The 18,229-nt window shown below is 38.5% G+C and overlaps 1 protein-coding gene across 1 annotated transcript in view; it reads left to right on the top strand.

Annotated features, from left to right (window-relative positions):
• KMO (kynurenine 3-monooxygenase) overlaps positions 1–13,594 on the top strand; it is a 40,406-nt gene extending 26,812 nt beyond the window's left edge. The window contains 9 exon segments of the mRNA XM_090263508.1: positions 125–196; positions 1,095–1,216; positions 2,690–2,837; positions 4,658–4,715; positions 6,618–6,700; positions 7,873–7,974; positions 8,064–8,123; positions 13,255–13,404; positions 13,407–13,594. Of these exon segments, the coding sequence (XP_090119634.1) occupies positions 125–196; positions 1,095–1,216; positions 2,690–2,837; positions 4,658–4,715; positions 6,618–6,700; positions 7,873–7,974; positions 8,064–8,123; positions 13,255–13,404; positions 13,407–13,457 (846 nt within the window). The 3' untranslated portion in view covers positions 13,458–13,594.
• Positions 13,595–18,229: the final 4,635 nt, after the last annotated feature.

Here is an 18,229-nt window from a genome sequence, read left to right as displayed (position 1 = left end):
TGTATCCTCATGAATGTAACAGCGATTTAAATTGCAGTGGAAGCAATTATAAAATAAGCAGAGTCAGCTTTCTAGATGTGTTACATCAATATGCTGATCAAGTACATATACATTTTTCCTGCAGTATGCCATGGAGCCTAATTACCTGCACATTTGGCCTAGGAATACCTTCATGATGATTGCACTTCCTAACAAGGTAGTAGAGAATCTCTTATCAATGGTAATTTTGCATCTATAATTAGTGTTGTTTGTTATTTACTTTTGTAGTTACTATGGGTATACCTAATTAATCTCATCATTGTTCAGTCTATTTAATGATAGTATCTTGAAACTTTGGGACTACCAAGGAAAATCCTGAAGGCATGCCAATTATTTACTTTGAAAAGGAGATTTAACACACATGGATGACTAATGGGGGTTTGGTGTGGTGGCGACTGTCATCTTTCCCAAGCTACTACAGGAAATGGCCCCCAAAGAAAGCCAAAGAGGCTTAGGTTATAGATTAGGAAGTACCTTCAGCCTTTAAGATTGAGAAAACATTGGGATATAGGTTAACAAAAAAAGAGTATGACTGTTCTTTTATTATACTCTATGCTTTTTTGATATATAAATATGTAAAATAGATCTATTATTGTTCTTATTTTGTTGTTGCTATTATTATATTATATAGATAGATATAGCTCTCTGTTTCTCTGGTTGGTCTTTTTCTTTCTTTTATCTTTTTTTCTCTTGTTCTCAGTCCTGGGGTCTAATGCCTATTCATACTATCATAAAAGGAAACACAGAGGAAAAAAGGGGGTGATGTTAAATCTAACCAACCTATTAATAAGCTAAGGTTTAAAGTCTGCTTAGCAGAAATGCCTGGAATTTACAGGGTAGAAATTCTAGTACCCGAGAAGCTGGGGGATCGCCCTGAGACTTGGGAGAGCTTTCTTTTGGGAGTCGGGGGGAAAAGCAAGGGTGCTTTCCCTGTCTGCCTGGACAGTCCTCCTGGGTCCCTGTTGGCCACAGCAAGACCCCTGCAATTTAGGGACCCACCTTGGTGCCCACATCACGAGTCTCCTATTCCCTCTCACACTGTTCTTCTTCTACAGGACAAATCTTTCACGTGTACTTTGTTCATGCCCTTTGAAGAGTTTGAAAAAATTCTAACAAATAGAGATGTGCTGGATTTCTTCCAGAAGTACTTTCCAGACTCCATTCCTCTAATTGGAGAGTAAGTTTCAAGCTGTGCTGTTTGTTCCATTGGTTTGAGTTATTCAAAATTCAGATGCAGGTGATGCACCTTATTTCAGTTTTGCTTCGACATGTCTGGTTGCACAGCGACCTAGACATGAGGACTGAATGAGCGAAAATGGGTGCCGCGCTGTAAGCACCTAGCTGAACAAGCCCAAGCCCTGGCCACTTTCTCTGGGAAAGACAAGTCACCCGTGTCCCCAGGCCTTTCTATATCCTGTGCAGGCTCTCAGGCCCCTGGAGGGTAAGAAAATCTGTGGCACAGTGGGTACCAGCAGCCTCAAGTTCAGGTCTACCACCCACTAGCTGTGTAAGCTTTTGAACATCTCAGCCCCTCACGGTCAAAGGGAGATAATAATAGTGTTGTACCTGCCCCAGAGGGTCACTGTGAGGACTAAAGGACACCATGCCTATCAGTCATTCAGCACAGGGATTGGCATATATCAAGTTCAAGATTAATAGCTAATTATATTAGCTGACTGCTTTAGAACCCCTGGGTCCTTGGGCCCACATCAGCATGTGGGCCTTTGTCATCTGGTCCCACTCAGTGCCTCTGTCCCCACTGTCCCTCCGTCCTGAATCCAACTCACTTTCTCCTTCCAACGGTGTCCAATGCAGGTAGCATAAGGCTGCCAAAAGAGCAAGGTTTTAATACTTCTCTACCCTTCACTTCCTTGAACTGCAGGGTTTTTACCTTTAAAATGGGCACCAGGGTACCTAATTTTTAGGGCAGTTGTGAAAATTCAATGAGCTAACTACGTAAAAGGGATAGCTCACTGCCAGCCCATACATAGCAGGTCCTTGAAAAATTGTTAGTTTTCATCCTTTCCTGCTAACTAATTCTGCATGTACTGGTCTCTCCCTCTCTGACCTTGATGGAAATCTCTGTCTGGCACCAAAATTTAACCCGTATGCCTCATGGCTATTTCTTGTTTTTCCAACCAGATTTACAATCCAGATTTATATACTGTTTCTCTAATTATAGCTTCCACAAAACCTCTCTGGATGCTTTTCAAACACTGACTGTGATTACAACTGTCCACTTTCAAATACAGAGAAATTCACATCACTTTTTATTTTGGCTTGTTGGGGTTTAATCAAATGCACAGCAGCATCTTGATCTGTCTGTAACCTAAAACATACCAACATCACTGAACATAGCATGGCCCATGTATAAGAAACTTTTATGACATACAATTCCGGTGTATTTCAAATTATTGACATGAAGCTAAATGCGTTCTTTTTGAACGTGATGGCTGCAAACCAAGGTAATTACAACAATAGAATTTGGGGACTGGAAGAAACTTCAGCTCTTCCCTCTCCTGTTTTCTTCCTGGCATTCTTGTGTATCTGTCAGTAAAATCCTATGGTGACAAAGCCAGCAAACGTGAGAGAATCCTGCAGTATTTAATACCAATCTAACATCTTTACATTCTGATTATTTTTTCTGAAGGCAAAATCTGACGCGAGATTTCTTTCTGTTGCCTGCCCAGCCCATGATCTCTGTGAAGTGCTCTCCTTTCCACTTTAAGTCACACTGTGTGCTGATGGGAGATGCGGCCCATGCCATAGTGCCCTTTTTTGGGCAAGGAATGAACGCGGTAAGTTCTTTTCCCCAGGTAAATCCCTGTCTACAAATCTTAAATTTTTTAAAAAAGTGCCTAAGCCCTGGCCTAGTAGCTCAGGTGGTTAGAGTGTCATAGAGTGTCATTCTGATACACCAAGGTTGTGGGTTTGATCCCCAGTCAGGGCACATAAAAGAAATAACCAATGAATGCATGAATAAGTGGAACAACAAATCAGTGTTTCTCTCTCTCTCTTTCTCTCTCTCTCCCCCTCTCTCTCTAAAAATCAATAAATGTATCCTCAGGGTAAGAATTCTTAAAAACTGTCTAAAATATCCCCAGAGACTCTCTGAGAATGTAATCAATTCAACAATCATAGCAGCTGTTTAACTAGATTCATCACTAATTATAGCTGTCTTGTATTATTTAATCCAGTAATTTAATGTAGAAAAAAGCATAAAGCCTAAGATAGTTATCTGTGCAGTTAGAAAACGTATTGCTAGCTTAAAATTTGGAGACTTAACTATCAACAGCACAAGACTTGATTTTTAAGATATTTTTTCTAGATATTACGCACAAGTATATAAATGTTAGGCTCAAAGAAAGAAAATATCTCAAATTATTGTTTTTTTTTCTTCACTTTTCTTTCCAAAAGAAAGGAAAACACCGTTGAGAGGGCCAAATTAAACTATAAAACAGATTAGATGTTGAATACTACTGTTTTCCTGGAAATTTTATTTTTTTGGCTAGAAGAATATTTCAGAAAAGAAATAATGATCAGATATTATGCATGTGTGCTTGGTAACTAAGAGCTTTATAACCACAGTCTTTTTTTTTTTATTGTTCTGGAGATTGGGATATATTCCAAGTATAAATAGATTGTGAATCTAATTGATTATATTTTCTACAAAGCAATGGTAAACATTTTGTTTTATAAAAGCATAAATACTCATCAAGTTTAGTGGATAAATGCCCAGGCTCTGGATTCAAAAGGCCTGGGTTCAAATCCTGATGCCACATTTTGTTAAAATATGTTATTGCACGACTAACTTATCTTTTGTTTCCTTATCTGTTAAATTGGGATTTTAATAGTACCTACTTCATAGAGATTCTAAGGGAATAAATGAATGAATTAAGTCAAGAATTTAAAAGTGTTTTTATTTCAACCCTATGTGGTATCTCTCACATCTAAATTAACAGTCTATATAATAGACAAGTAAATGTATTTGCTTCAGATGTAATCTCTAATTTGATGTGAAAATTACTTAATTTTTTAACTTTGACGTACTTTGTATTGTCTCCAAAACTATAGTCTGAATTCCTAGAAAGCAGGAAATACAGCTTTTGATTTTCTTCTTCCTCACTGTATTAAACACAGTACTTACTAATTTTGTAGAGTTCTTAATATTGGAAATTTGCTTTACTCTTGGCTGATAGGAACTAAATTAATACAAGAGCTCTCCTGTCACTAAATTGCTCGAAATATGAATCTTAGAAATATGAATCTGACTAGTTTAAATATAATTCTAGTACTCGTGGTAGAACACTATAATTATCCTTGCTTCTTAAAGAAGCAATGGAGCCCATCAAAATTACAAGAGTAATTTAAAATTTTGATCAAATTCCAACTCACTATAAATAACACGTATGAATTAGGCAAAGACAAAACCATCAAGCATGCATACAGTTGATGGTTTTGAAAAATCCTCATTCAATGCCAGGTGTGACTGACTATTCAGCTGCTGTGTGCTGCTTGAGGGTAAACATCCTACGAACTACCGGTGGAAGGTCTCTTCAAAATTGCTAAGAAGCTTTTATTACTTCCAGTTTATTTTTTCCCATTTTTCTTGTTTCAGGGCTTTGAAGACTGCCTGGTATTTGATGAGTTAATGGATAAATTCAATAATGACCTTAGTAAGTAAAATTTCTCAAATGAACATGGCCTAGCCCTGCTGATTATTTGTGGATCTATTTCTGATCCTGGGTGATCATAAACCCACTCTTCATACTTCCGGTTCAGGATTATAAATGCTTCTGTTAATAGCCTCTGCTACTACAGTTGCCCATATCAGGCAAGCACCCAGAAAGTGAAATATAGTTGGTTTTTTTTTTAAGGTTTGTACACGGAGGTCTATGCAGTGATCATTACAAAGATAAAAGTTCTGAGAGCAAAATTTGGCAGAGAAATGCTCCTTTCTCTCCCTTCCAGCCTGGGTGCCACCCTGCCTGCCCTGCCTACAGCAGGCTCTCAGAGAGCTGTGCAAGGCTCCAGGGTCTTCTTGCTCTGCCTTATCAAAGTTCTCAATTTAATACCTCCATTTGCCTTCTGATGAAAATTGATTCCACCGATATGTTAATTTTACCGATACTAAAGTTTAAAATTTTTACATGTAATTCTGAAATCAAATGTACATAGTTTTCATCTGTCAAAGAAATTGCCAACAATACCCTAAGACCCGAATAACTGCTTCTCAGCGTCATGTGTACTCAGATGCTCCCTGTGAATTTAAACCTGTCTCAGGTAAGGAATAGACTTAAAGAACTCGCTTAAACCTCCACCAAGATTCCAGCCCTGACTCACCTGTGTGACCTTGAGCAAGTCACATCACCTTTTTAAAGTCTCAAGTATTTTTTATTTTTCCACCTATAAAGTAGGGATAATTATACCAACTTCAGAAAGTTGTGGAAATTAAATTATTTGTGTAAAGCTTTCTATTTAAAAAAAGCTTGGTGCAAAGTAAGTTCACAGTAAATGTGTGTGAAGGTTGTAGGAAGTCACTAACGCTGTGGTGTCTGGGTCAGCAGAGATTCCAGCTTCCAGCGCAAATTGCTTGTGGTTTTCTTCCTCGCTTTCCCAGTCATTATACTCAGATACTGGGGATCCAGAGGCATATGGTTTCCTCTCGTCTTAGCCCTCATGTGATTGGTTACATCTGCTAACAATGACAGAGATGGATGGAGGTTTCAAGTATCAGAATATACTGTCAACACTGGCTTTGGTCACCAGACAACAAAGATAAAACAAGAATAATATGACAATAATAATCATAACTAACATCACTGAACAGTTCACATGTGCTGAGTAACTTGATGTCCTTTTAATGCATTATCTCATGCGGTCCTCCTTGAAAACACGGGGGCATGGGTTCTGTTCTTGTTCCTATTTTACAACTGGGGAAATTTAAGCTTAGAAACAGTTGCCCCAAGTCATGTAGCTGAGAAGTGGCAAAGCTGGGACTTGCACCCAGGTTCTCTGACTTTAGAAACAGCTTCCCAGATAACCGGAGCTGTCTGGCCATGCAAAAAGTTATGTTAGTTAGTTATTAATTTATCAAATATTTATTTGGTATTTAACATATACCAGGTTAAGATTTCAAACATGAATATAACATGGGGCCTGCTTCTGGGAGATCACGACATAATGGGGGATCTGTTGTTTAAGCTCCTAAGGTGTCCTAGGTGCAGTGAAATGCTGTGCATGGGAGAACTCATAGGACAATAGCAAATTCTAAGCAGGACAGGTGGTGGGGGTCATGTACAGTCATTTAATGAACTGCCTTCCATTTGTGAAGTAAGGAAGATAACGATTTACTAAACCAGTATACATTATATGAACTTTATCATAAGTTTTATTTAATCACAATAGGAAATGCTTATGTGTTATTGCTCAGTATTCCTTGGTTGTTGGTCATGTAGCCTGATTACCCATAGTTTTAAGAGGTTAGAGAGAATACACTATTTAATTTATCTGGGTAGAGTCCAGCACATTTTTATAGACTGTCTTATAAAAGTTGTGTTATTTTACTTGGCTTCCAGGTATGTGTCTTCCTGAATTCTCAAGATTTAGAATCCCAGACGACCACGCGATTTTGGACCTATCCATGTACAATTACATAGAGGTGAGTGGGGGTGGGGTTCTGCCCCATGAGGTCATTCACTGAAACTCTAATAAGTGTTCTTTTTTCTGAAGTTTAAGAATAGGTACAAAGTGACACCCACACAGCATTCTGTACACACAGGTGGATAGTGATGTGTACACAGTGACAACGACCTGTGCACATCACCTCCATCTCCACTTCAGTGACATTTAGGAGGCAACAAAGATGACCAAGTGTCTGATTCAATCTCTGATAATTCACAAGCTCAAACCTTACATATTGAGCAAAGTTAGTAATATGCTATTGTAAAGAAAATATAACTTTAACATGGATTAATACATGTGAAAAATCTGAGAAACGTTAAATAGACTTTTCACTCTTAACATTATAAGCTGCACCCTTCGAGTCCCATTGAATATCCTTTGGGGCATTATACATTAAAAATAATAATAATAATAAAGTAACACCAAAGAAATCATTGTCAGAAAATTAATAACCTGAAGAAAAATGGAATTCCATTTTGAAGCAGTCACATGAAGAACTCATAATAAGTTGTTGTGGTTATAGCTTTAAATGTCTAGTTTAAATGTATAATTTATGTTTAGTTTAAAATTTTTACAAGATAAATTTAAAGAAGATAGTGTTGCTGTTTTCCTTCTTTTCTAAAGCCAGAAAGTAATAAAGTGGACTTCAACTTGAGCACAGTAATTTCATATGTGGTGAAGGAAGTTGTATAACATACTAAAAGGCTCATTAGTGTATCTTCCCTGTGTCTTTAAAAGTAAGACAGCTACAATATTTGTTCTGAAGATGGAATATGTTTAAACAGATCCCTTCCTACCATGAACAGTATTCCAAACCAACCAGGAAGCAACATAAATTATTCAAATTATTGGGCTCACAGATTACCCACAGATCCAGTTTTTCAAACCACAGTAGAGTTCCCATATTGACCTCCGAACAAAACAGAGTTCTCTAACAGATTTAATATAATTGCTCTACCTTTTCAAGATAATGTCCTATACTGTTGAGAAATATTAAAAGGGATTGGGAATGACTCTTTTGGAAATAAGAATTTATTTGACTACTTGACATCAGGCTTTATGATGAATAACAACAAGTATTAATAAGTTAGAGGGGAAAAAAAAGGCATTTTGCCCAAGGTGTTCTTTAAAACTCTTGCATTATTCCAGATGCGAGCACATGTCAACTCAAGATGGTTCATCTTCCAGAAGAACGTGGAGAAGTTTCTTCATGCTATCATGCCCTCTACCTTTATCCCCCTCTACACCATGGTAAGCTCTGAATTTAAGACTTTTCCTTATTTTAATCTTCCTATTAGCCATTAGAGAACACACAGGGTACTCTTTAAACTTTCTTACAGGTCACGTTTTCCAGAATAAGGTACCACGAGGCAGTGCTGCGTTGGCGCTGGCAAAAAAAGGTGGGGACAGACTCTGTTGTTTTTGTTTGTCCGTTTGTTTTTAATCTGCTGTGTTCAGATTCATGGTGCGTTGGTTCTGTGTGCTTCAGGTGAAGGAAGAAGTGATTGCCACACATGAATTGTTTGCCTTCCAAATGAAAAACACCCTGGGTACTCAGAAGGCAGCGTGCTTAACGAACAAAATTACAAAGAGGCAGAAACAGAGAGTGAGAGATTTGGAAGGAAAGATATTCAAAAAACAAATAGGTGCTCACTCTAACCTTTTTGGTTTATTTTAGCAAAGTGATGACTTCTTCCTCTTATTTATCAATTGACTTTTGCTTCATGTAATGCTCTTATGGGTTTCATTTGTAAAACTAGACAAAAAGAAATCACTTATAAAACATAATCAAGTTCTAATATAATGTTACACCACATTCGTTTTAAGCAGATGACCTAGAGAAGCCAGTAAATAGACATTCGGATTCCTGACCTTCCACTTTGGAAATTTTACAACTTCAGGCACTCAACAAATAGTTTTATTTAGTGTAGAGACTGAGCTGGGTATGGTGGTGAACAAGAAATAGCCCCTACCCTTCACATAGCTCAGAGACTGTTGGGAGAATGGACAAGTGCAGTGGAAACGTAAAAACTACCCAGCAAGGAGAATAGGAGTGGCCTGAGACACTCAGAAGCTGAAGAAAACTCTCATGTGTTCAAAGTGAAAATGGGAAGTATTTCAGTGGAGCTGAAAGGTACCACATACATGATAAAATGGCTACAGGAGGAGCTGGAATGGTAAGAGAGCCTTCAACAGCTTTTTTTTTTATATATATTAAGGTATAATTGACATGTAACTATATTAGTTTCAGGTGTACAATATGGTTCAATATTTGTGTATATTGCAAAAGGATCACCACAGTAAGTCTAGTTAACACCCATCACCACACATAGTTAACAAAAGTAGTTTTTCTTGTGATGAGAACTTTTATGACTTACTCTCTGAGCAACTTACCAGGACTTACTTGCTCTGAGCTCCAGTGCTGGGCCAGCAGCTCTGAAGGTGCCAAGGTCATAAGGAGAGGAACTGGATTGTTTGGCTCTAGGCAGAGGGCTGGAGGGGTGGCTATCTCCCAGACAGAAGTGCTGGCAGAAGCCATTGTTCCCTTGCTGAGCCTTCCCCTTAATGCGCTGGCAGGGACAGATGAGCACCTTATCTGAGTCTTCATCAACCGGGCTAACACCTTTAACACCATTTTCACTGTTTGACCCACTCTGGTGAGTCCCTGAGACCCCACCTTACCCAAATCAGGGCCTACCCAAGCCATGTCCTGTGGCTTTTCCATGAAAATGGCCTGTCTTGGCTCATGCTGCAGATTTTTCTAAAATCTCCCAAATCTTCACAAACCCCAAACAAGCAGCATCTGGCGTCAGCATGTCTCACACATCTTGCTAAGTAGCCCCAGGCCCAGCACTAGCAGCAGCCAGCCTTGGCTTGCAGCTTGGCCTCTCCCAGGCACTTCCAGTTCCAGCACAAATAGAAGCCATCTGCAGATCACTTTGTAGGTCATGCCAGGTGGCCTTCCGCAGGGCACACATGGTGGCTGAACTTGACCTGCACCTCTTAGGAGGCCCCAGAGCCCAGCACACTCAGTGGCCAGCTTCAGACCATGCCAGAGCACCACACAACCAATTACACCAATGACACATTAAGGGGCAGACTGGCAGGGCACCAGAGCCCCCACTGAAGCAAGTCTTGCTCTGTGGAGTAGGCCCCTACACAGCAGATCCTCCACTATAGTTGTGGCTAGTCCTCAAAACCAATCAGTCTGGGGGTAAATCCTGCCCAATGATGTGCCAACAGCAATCAGGCTTCAACTATAACAGAAGGGTGCACACAGCCAACACAGGGGCTACACCTGGAGCTCCCAGCTTGGATAACTGGGGAGGCTGGGCCACTGGGTCTCACAGGAGACATACTACATAAGGCTACTCGACTAAGCCTAGAAGACACAGCAGCTCTACATAATACACAGAGGCAAATAGGGAGGCTGCCAAAATGAGAATACAAAGAAATATGTCTCAAATGAAAGAACAGAACAAAACTCTAGGAAAAGAACTAAACAAAATGAAGACAAGCAAGTTATCAGATGCAGAGTTCAAACATTGGTTATAATAATACTCAATGAACTTAGGAAAAGGGTAGATGAACTTAGAGAAAACTTCAACAAAGATATAGGAGACATAAAAATGGAGCTAGAAAACATTTAAAATAGTCAGAAATGAAGAATACAGTAACTAAAATGAAGGATACATTACAAGGAATCAACAGTAGAATAGATGAAGCAGAAGACCAAATCAGCAATTTGGAAAACAAAGAAGCAGAAAACACCCAATCAGAATAGCAAAAAGAAAAAAGAATCCAAAACAAAATGAGGATAATCAACATCGCCCCAATAAAGTAAAAGGAAAAAAGGAAAAAAAAGAAAAAGAAAATTGTTTAAGGAGCCTCTGGGACTACATCAGTTGTAGCAACATTTGCATCACGGGGGTGCCTGAAGCAGAAGAGAGAGAAATAAATTGAAAACCTATTAGAAAAAATAATGACAGAAAACTTCCCTAACCTGGTGAAGGAAATAGACATACAAGTCCAGGAAGTGCAGAGTCCAAAACAAGCTGAACCCAAAGAGGCCCACCTCAAAACACATCATAATTAGAATGCCACCTTTTAAAGACAAGGAATCTTAAAAGCAGCAAGAGAAAAGCAATTAGTTATCTACAAGGGAGTTCCCTTAAAACTGTCGGCTGATTTTTCAACAGGAACTTTGCAGGCCAGAAAAGATTGGTATGTAATATTCAGTGATGAAAAGCAAGGACCTACAACCAACATTACTCTACCCAACAAAGCTACCATTTAGAGTCCAAGGACGGATACAGAACTTCCCATATAAGAAAAAGCTAAAGGAATTTATCATCATCACCAAACCAGTATTATAAGAAATGATAAAATCTTCTTTAAAAAGAAAAAGAATAAGACCAAAAATATGACTAATAAAATGGCAATAAATACATATATTTTATAATAATACAATAAATACATAACAGTTACTTTAAATATAAATGGATTAAATACTCCAATCAAAAGACATAGAGTGGATGAATGAATAAGAAAAAAAACCCTTACATATGATGCCTACAGGAGACTTACTTCAGATCTAAAGACACACAGGCTGAAAGTAAAGTAATGGAAAAAAAGATATTTTATAGAAATGGAAACAAAAAAAAGAAGAAGAAGAACCTGGGGTAGCAATACTGATACCAGACAAAATAGACTTTAAAACACAGGCTATAACAAGAGATAACAAAAAACCCAGCAATTCCACTTCTGGGTATTCATCCAAAGAAACGCAAGGCACTAAGTTAAGAAGCCATGTGCATCCATATGTTCATTACAACATTATTTACAGTAGCCAAGATATGGAAGCAGCCTAAGTGTTCATCAATAGATGAATGGATAAAGAAGAAGTGGTGCTTATATACAATGGGCTATGACTCAGCCATAAAAAAGAGAGAAAGAAAGAAAGAAAGAGAGAGAGAGAGAGAGAGAGAGAGAGAGAGAGAGAGAGAGAGAGAGGAAGGAAGGAAGGAAGGAAGGAAGGAAGGAAGGAAGGAAGGAAGGAAGGAAGGAAGGAAGGAAGGAAGGAAGGAAGGAAGGAAGGAAGAAAAAGAAAGAAAGAAAGAAAGAAAGAAAGAAAGAAAGAAAGAAAGAAAGAAAGAAAGAAAGAAAGAAAGAAAGAAATCTTGCCATCTACAACAACATGGATGAACCTAGAGGATATTGTGCTGAGTGAAATAAGTCAGACAGATAAAGACAAATGCCATATGATTTCATTTATATGTGAAATATTCAAACAAAACAAAATAAATGAACAAGCAGAACAGAAACAGACTCATAGATACAGAGAACAGACTGATGGTTGCCAGGGGCTTAGGGGACTGGGTAAAAAGGGGAACGGGATTAGGAAGTACAAATTCATAGTTACAGGATAGTCATGGGGATGTAAAGCACAGCACAGCGAATATAGGCAATAATATTGTAACAACTATGTGTGGTGTCAGATGGGTATTAGATTTATTGGGTGATCACTTTGTGGTTTACATAAATGTCTAATCACTGGGTCGTGCGCCTGAAACTAATATAATACTGTATATTAACTGTAATTAATTTTTTTAATATTAAAAATACGGGCAGAGGATCAGATAGACACTTCTCCAAGGAAGACATAGAGGTGGCCAACAGGTACATGAAAAATTACTCAACTTCACTGATCATCAGGGAAGTGCAAATCAAAACCACAATGAGCTATCCCCTCACACCTGTCAGAATGGCTTTCATAAACATCTTGAATATTAACTTGAGGGAAACGGAGATTGAAGGAGGCTAATAAACTCAAGAGCAGATTGTAGAGAGATTATTTTGCTGTGTGGAGAATGGATTGGAAGGAATCAAATTTACTTATTCAAAGATGGATAAAGTAGGATACCTGCCCTCAAGGAGCTAACAATCTAACAGGGGAAAGATGATACCAGGCAGTTAAAATATAGGACAATAAGTGCAGTGACAGAGGTCAGGATGCTATGGGAGAGTACCCAACCTAGACCAGAATGAACCTCACCAATGCTGTTAATACATTGCAGGTGGTAAAGTTGCTGTGTTTAAACTCTGTGTGTGCATGTTTTCTGAATCACAGAGGCCACGGGGTCCATCATTCTTCTCATGGACTCTTAGTGCAGGGTCTGAGCAATGGACTGTTTGTGGCTTCAGCACAGTGCTCTTCTAAGACAGAGTTCAGAGCTCTTTTTCTAAAAGGTGGGGATTTTTCTTAGTGACTGCACAAAGGTCGACTGCTAAGAATTCCTTATACAGAACACAAGGATTCAGGTGTGTCTGGAAGAAGAGAAAAGAAGGAAGCTCCAGATTCTTGACCTTACCAGCCATTGCAAGACTACCGAGTGGTCATGAAATGAAATTGCTGTTTCAGGTTCAAGAACAAAGGAGGAACTGTATACCCCTTGGTTGTTTAAGAATAAAGTTTATTTCAAATTTTTAATCTCTGCAGAAATAATATGAGCGTTCTTGCTGTCTCTGCAGGTGCTAAACAAAGGATTCTTTTTCTTTGGGACACTGATAGCCGTCGGTAGTACCTACCTGCTTATAAGCACCATGTCACGGAGGCCCCTGGACTACTTGAGAAGACCATGGGACTGGATCCCTAAATTCCAGAATATGGGACATCTTCCTCTGCAAACTCTATGGAGTTACTAGGACAAATCTCCAATGTCACTAGCAGGTGATAAGGTTGTGAAGTAGCAAATACACTTGATTTCTCTGCAATCGAATCTAAGGCTCAAAACCATGTTTCCCATCATCACATTTAATTCACTCATGGAAGATGTTTGTCATCTTAGAATTAAAGTCAGTGTAGAATTTCTCTGTCTGTTCACTGAAACTATATGTTTTTTTTAAAAGCCACCACTTCAGGTTCCAACAAGCAGCTTCCCACAACATCACACTAATGTCAGATCTTTCTAAATGTAAAAGTGCCGTGACTAAGGCCACTTTCACTTCTCTGAAAAGCAAGCCTTTCAAGACATCGAGGAAGACACTGAGCACACTCTTTCTTTAAAGGTCATAGCAGAGATCATGATAGCATTTGGCTCAACACCTGGGACTAAATATTCCAATTTACCTATCATTCTAACGGCACTTTTGATCACCTAGATGAAACTTACCTGAGCACAGGGCTCAGGTTCAGTTGATGAAACTAGACATGTAACTGAAAAATTGTGGGGGGGGCTTTCTAGGCAGTTCACAATGAATCGATATTATTTCCCAGTCTTCAAAGGCCAGTAATACCTTCTGAAGGCTAGAACAGTCTATTAATGCCATGCTAAGGGGAAGACAGAAAGGGTTATATTTATAAATTAAATATCTACATATACAAAATAATAGGAAACAAAGGGAGATGGTATTCATATGACTAGAAAGACATACTTTATTCCATTTCGGACTTTTAGAAGCAAATTACTAACTTATTTATGAACTACATGCTGTGGCAGAACCAGAAATAAACTGATTTGATTCAGTGAAAAATGTTTTCTTTGGTTCTTCCTTCTTCAAACATGATTAATTATGAAAATGCAACAATAGTGGCCAGTCACCTAAGAAATAAATATTAGGCAATAAAATAAAATGATTCATTGTTTCCCTTCTCTGGTGTCAACAAAATCCTTCAGTTCTAATAATCTGTGTTTACTCTAAACGATGACTCAGAAAAATGGCCTCTACACTACTAATTATCCAGTAGATTGATTGAAGGGTCATAAAGAGTAAATAATAGATTTTATTAGTACAGTTCTACACTTACTTTCATCTCCATTCAAATGTAGGTTGGTTTGGTTTTTTTGGGAACTCTTTTTTAAAATTCAGCACTCTTGGCAAGATTATAGAAAATTGTTAAAAGGAGAGATGATCTTGCCATGCTCCTGTTTGAAAGGCTATTGGTGGAGATCTCTGTATTTTACCCACACGGTCCTTACCACATACATCCTCTGCTCACATATGATTGCCCACGCACCATGATAACCTTGAAATTCACCCCCCTATTTTCCTGGCTGTGCTATTTTCTTGTAGCATCTTCTAGAGCTTGCTGAGCAGCACGTTTGTCTGAAGCTCCTCTTTATCATACTAACATATAGCGAGTCTTTTGTTTCAGATAAAGTTCCCTAAACGACGGTAAGATTCTGAGATGGGGACTTCACCTGAACACCACTGAGACTCCCATTATAAGGACTGTTTGGGGGTTTGATTTTCTTCTCATCCTAGAACTGTCTCTGATAAATTTCCCTGGTCAAACGCTTGACATGACACTGAACAGAACCCAACACCACGGAAAATTCCAGTTTTTCTAACTATATCATACCTGTGTATGAGACAAAGTTATTTTTACAGCTATGCCTTTTTTTTTGAGAACAATGTATTGTGTGACTTGCAAAATACAGTCATTAAAAACTATATTGGAAATGAAATTTTCCAACATGTTAGAAGATGATGATGTCAGGTGCCCATCTGGTGCCCCTACGAGGTTTTTTGCTATAGAAAGCACCCATTGAACAGAAAGAACTGGTCCTGCTCAGTTGTTCCCAGAGGCTAGAGAGTACGCGAGCAATTTGAATTTCCTTCTGGGACACCAAAGTTCGGTTGATATTACATAGAATGGGGGTTCCAAAACAGCCCTTATTATGGGAGCCTCAAAGTGGTGTTCAGTTGAAGTCCCCATCTTACCATCTCTTATTCTTATAAAGGTTGTACTTGGATTACATCAGCCTTGGGGACATTAGTCTTGTCAATGTCATTGACTGATAGTGACTCATCACTGGTGATGATAAAAATGATGGAAGAAGAGTCAAAAGTCACTTTCTTTTTTAGCCTGTCACCATCTTTCTGGGACATGGCAATGGGTCTGATCTGCCTCTCACTCCCAGCTGCTGGCAGGTGTGTAGCAGGCCCCTGGCACCTCAGCAGTTGGAAACACAGCAGTTGCAAAAGCGATCTTCAAAGCTGGGCAGAGAGAAAATAAAGTTGAATAGTAAGAAAAGTGTGTCCCCTCATCTGGATTAACATTCAAGAAAATTAGTTAAATTTAATTTGGGTGGTTCTCTCCTATTTATTTTCTGATAGCAGTGTGGGATTAGGTGGTCACACTCAGATCTACCTAAGTAAACCTGTAGTTTTATTATAATTCTTATTAACTAGACTGTGTAGGAACACTACAATACCTTATCATCTCCATAGATTCAAGTTGCATGAGCCATCTATGAGGGAAGCTACATTTGTTTCTTTAAGGGATTTTGGACAAAAATTCATTCCATAAATCTTCAGTGAGTACGATGCTCTCTAGGTGACAGTCACTGAGCTACAATCTGGGAACTTGCGGGCAGCAAAGACAGACAAGGCCCTTCCTGGCAGAGGAAAGAGACAGTGTGGTGGACCCACCAATGTTCCTTTAATTAGGTGAAGATTTTTTTCTATCAAGATTATGAATGAGTTGGATCAAAAACACTATGGCAGAGAACGCAGGTGTCCGCCAACACCCACGGTTTCTTCTCTGTCCTGGGTTCACGCTATTTTTCAGCCCCCTTTCCTGAACTCCTCCTTGCTCGTCCCCGTCTGTAAAACCTTGGCGGTCAAGGTGTGAAGTTGTTCACAACCCACCTTTCTAAGTGACTGAATGGAACAGATCCCATCTTCTCCATCAGGGACACTGGACTGTGGACTCGGATTTGAATGAGCAATAACCTTTTTCTTATTAATCCACTGACATGTGGGGGTTTTTATTGTAATAGTCTATTGTGATCAATAAAACATATAAATAAAATAACTTAATTTCATTTCCATCCCCCTTTTTTACAATAATACACAGGCTTTCCCAGATCAGGAAATAGCAATAAAAAAATATAATAGCTACATTAATATCTATCTTCTTTGAAGCTCATTTATATATAAGTTAATGTTTAATTTATACTTACCTTCAAAATCGCTACTTGTTTGAGACACTTTTGATTCCCCAATCTGTTGTTTGGTGGGTCAGGTTAAGTACTAAAGATACACTATTAAAGTGCTAAATAGATTTTGTATGCCAAAGAAAGTGTTTTCCAATATAAATGGTAAGCTCCTTAGGATAAGGACCATTGTTTCATTTATTTATTTGTTTGTTTTTGTTTGTTTATTGCATCCTTTACACTTCCTGTTCCAAGTGTACTCCCCAAAACTAGAAACATCAGGACTGTGTGGGAGCTTGTTAGAAACCCAGGATCTTGGACACCCAAACATACTAAATCAGAATATGCATTTCTTACAAGATCTCCAGGTGTGGTGTCTGCATATTAAAGTTTTAAAAGCATTGATTTACAGGCCATTGGCCCAGAGAAAGGGCTCAAAAAATAATAATTTAGTTAATGTAGTTAAAATGTACTTATTTGCCTGTTGAGGTGGTAGTCCTTAAAAAAAAAGGTTATATACCTTCAGAAAATTAAAATTATAATCCATCTCACTAGAAAAATTTGCATGTGCAAGCTTTCAGAGGTTCTAATGGGTCTCCTGTGGCCAATTCAAGAAACTCTTAGGTTCTAACACACTCCCAACTTTAAGATCACTGGCTTCCAGGAAATAGGCAGTGGAAGGCAACATTCAAGGGGGAGAATGACCATCAGCGAGAGGAGACTGAGGCCCTATGAAAGCAAACTCATGGGGAAGGTAAACCAACAATATTCAAGGAAAAGGGGAGGGGTAAGAAGAAAGGAAGGTTTAGAAGTGAACATTATAAGGCTAATAAAGAAGTGCCCCTTCTTCCCAACTCTTGAAGCATTAGAAGTCAGAGTTGTTATTTTGCCCATTATTAATATGACTTGTTCCTTAAAAATTCCAATATTGCCATTAACCGTTATGCATAACTTTTAAATTCTCTGATCTTTCCACTTTGACACTTAGAGGCTCAGCTTCATGTCAATCATAGTGAGGCCTCCAACAGTCTGAATTATAACCATCGAGTCAAAAACACATTGATGTATGCATACTAAAGTTTCCTAATACAGAAAGAGAAAACAAACTTCCCAAGAGATCTAGGGGAAGTTTCTTGAGCCAAATTAATCTTAGCTGCACATTGACCATGGCATAATAATAACCCAACCAATTGCTAACGGTACCTATAACCCCAAACAAGGAGTTATGAGTATGAACATTTGGGATTCAAGCAAACAAGGTCAAAATCCAGCCATTAACACTTCTTAGGTCAGACAAGGAATGCAACTTCTCTGAACATATTTAGAAATCCCTAAATAAAAGAAGAGATAATATCAGTGCCTATTTCACGGAGTTTTCTGATGATAATAAGGGTAACCTGGACAACATAGGAAGAAGTTTAAATGTACACACTCGTTTTATTTGCCACGGTCTGAAATCAATCCTGCAATCTCTCCCAGGTACGCCTGTTTTATTTTTAACTTCTGTTGTGGTTGTTATTATCACTAGACAAAAAATGGTTTCTGTTAAACACTAACTTTAATAG

The sequence above is a fragment of the Furipterus horrens genome, unplaced genomic scaffold, assembly GCF_987537825.1.
Source record: "Furipterus horrens unplaced genomic scaffold, mFurHor1.1.pri manual_scaffold_15, whole genome shotgun sequence".
NCBI classification, from domain to species: Eukaryota; Metazoa; Chordata; class Mammalia; order Chiroptera; family Furipteridae; genus Furipterus; species Furipterus horrens.
The sequence above is the reverse complement of the archived record's forward strand: the minus strand, read 5'-3'. Positions and strand labels throughout refer to the sequence as shown.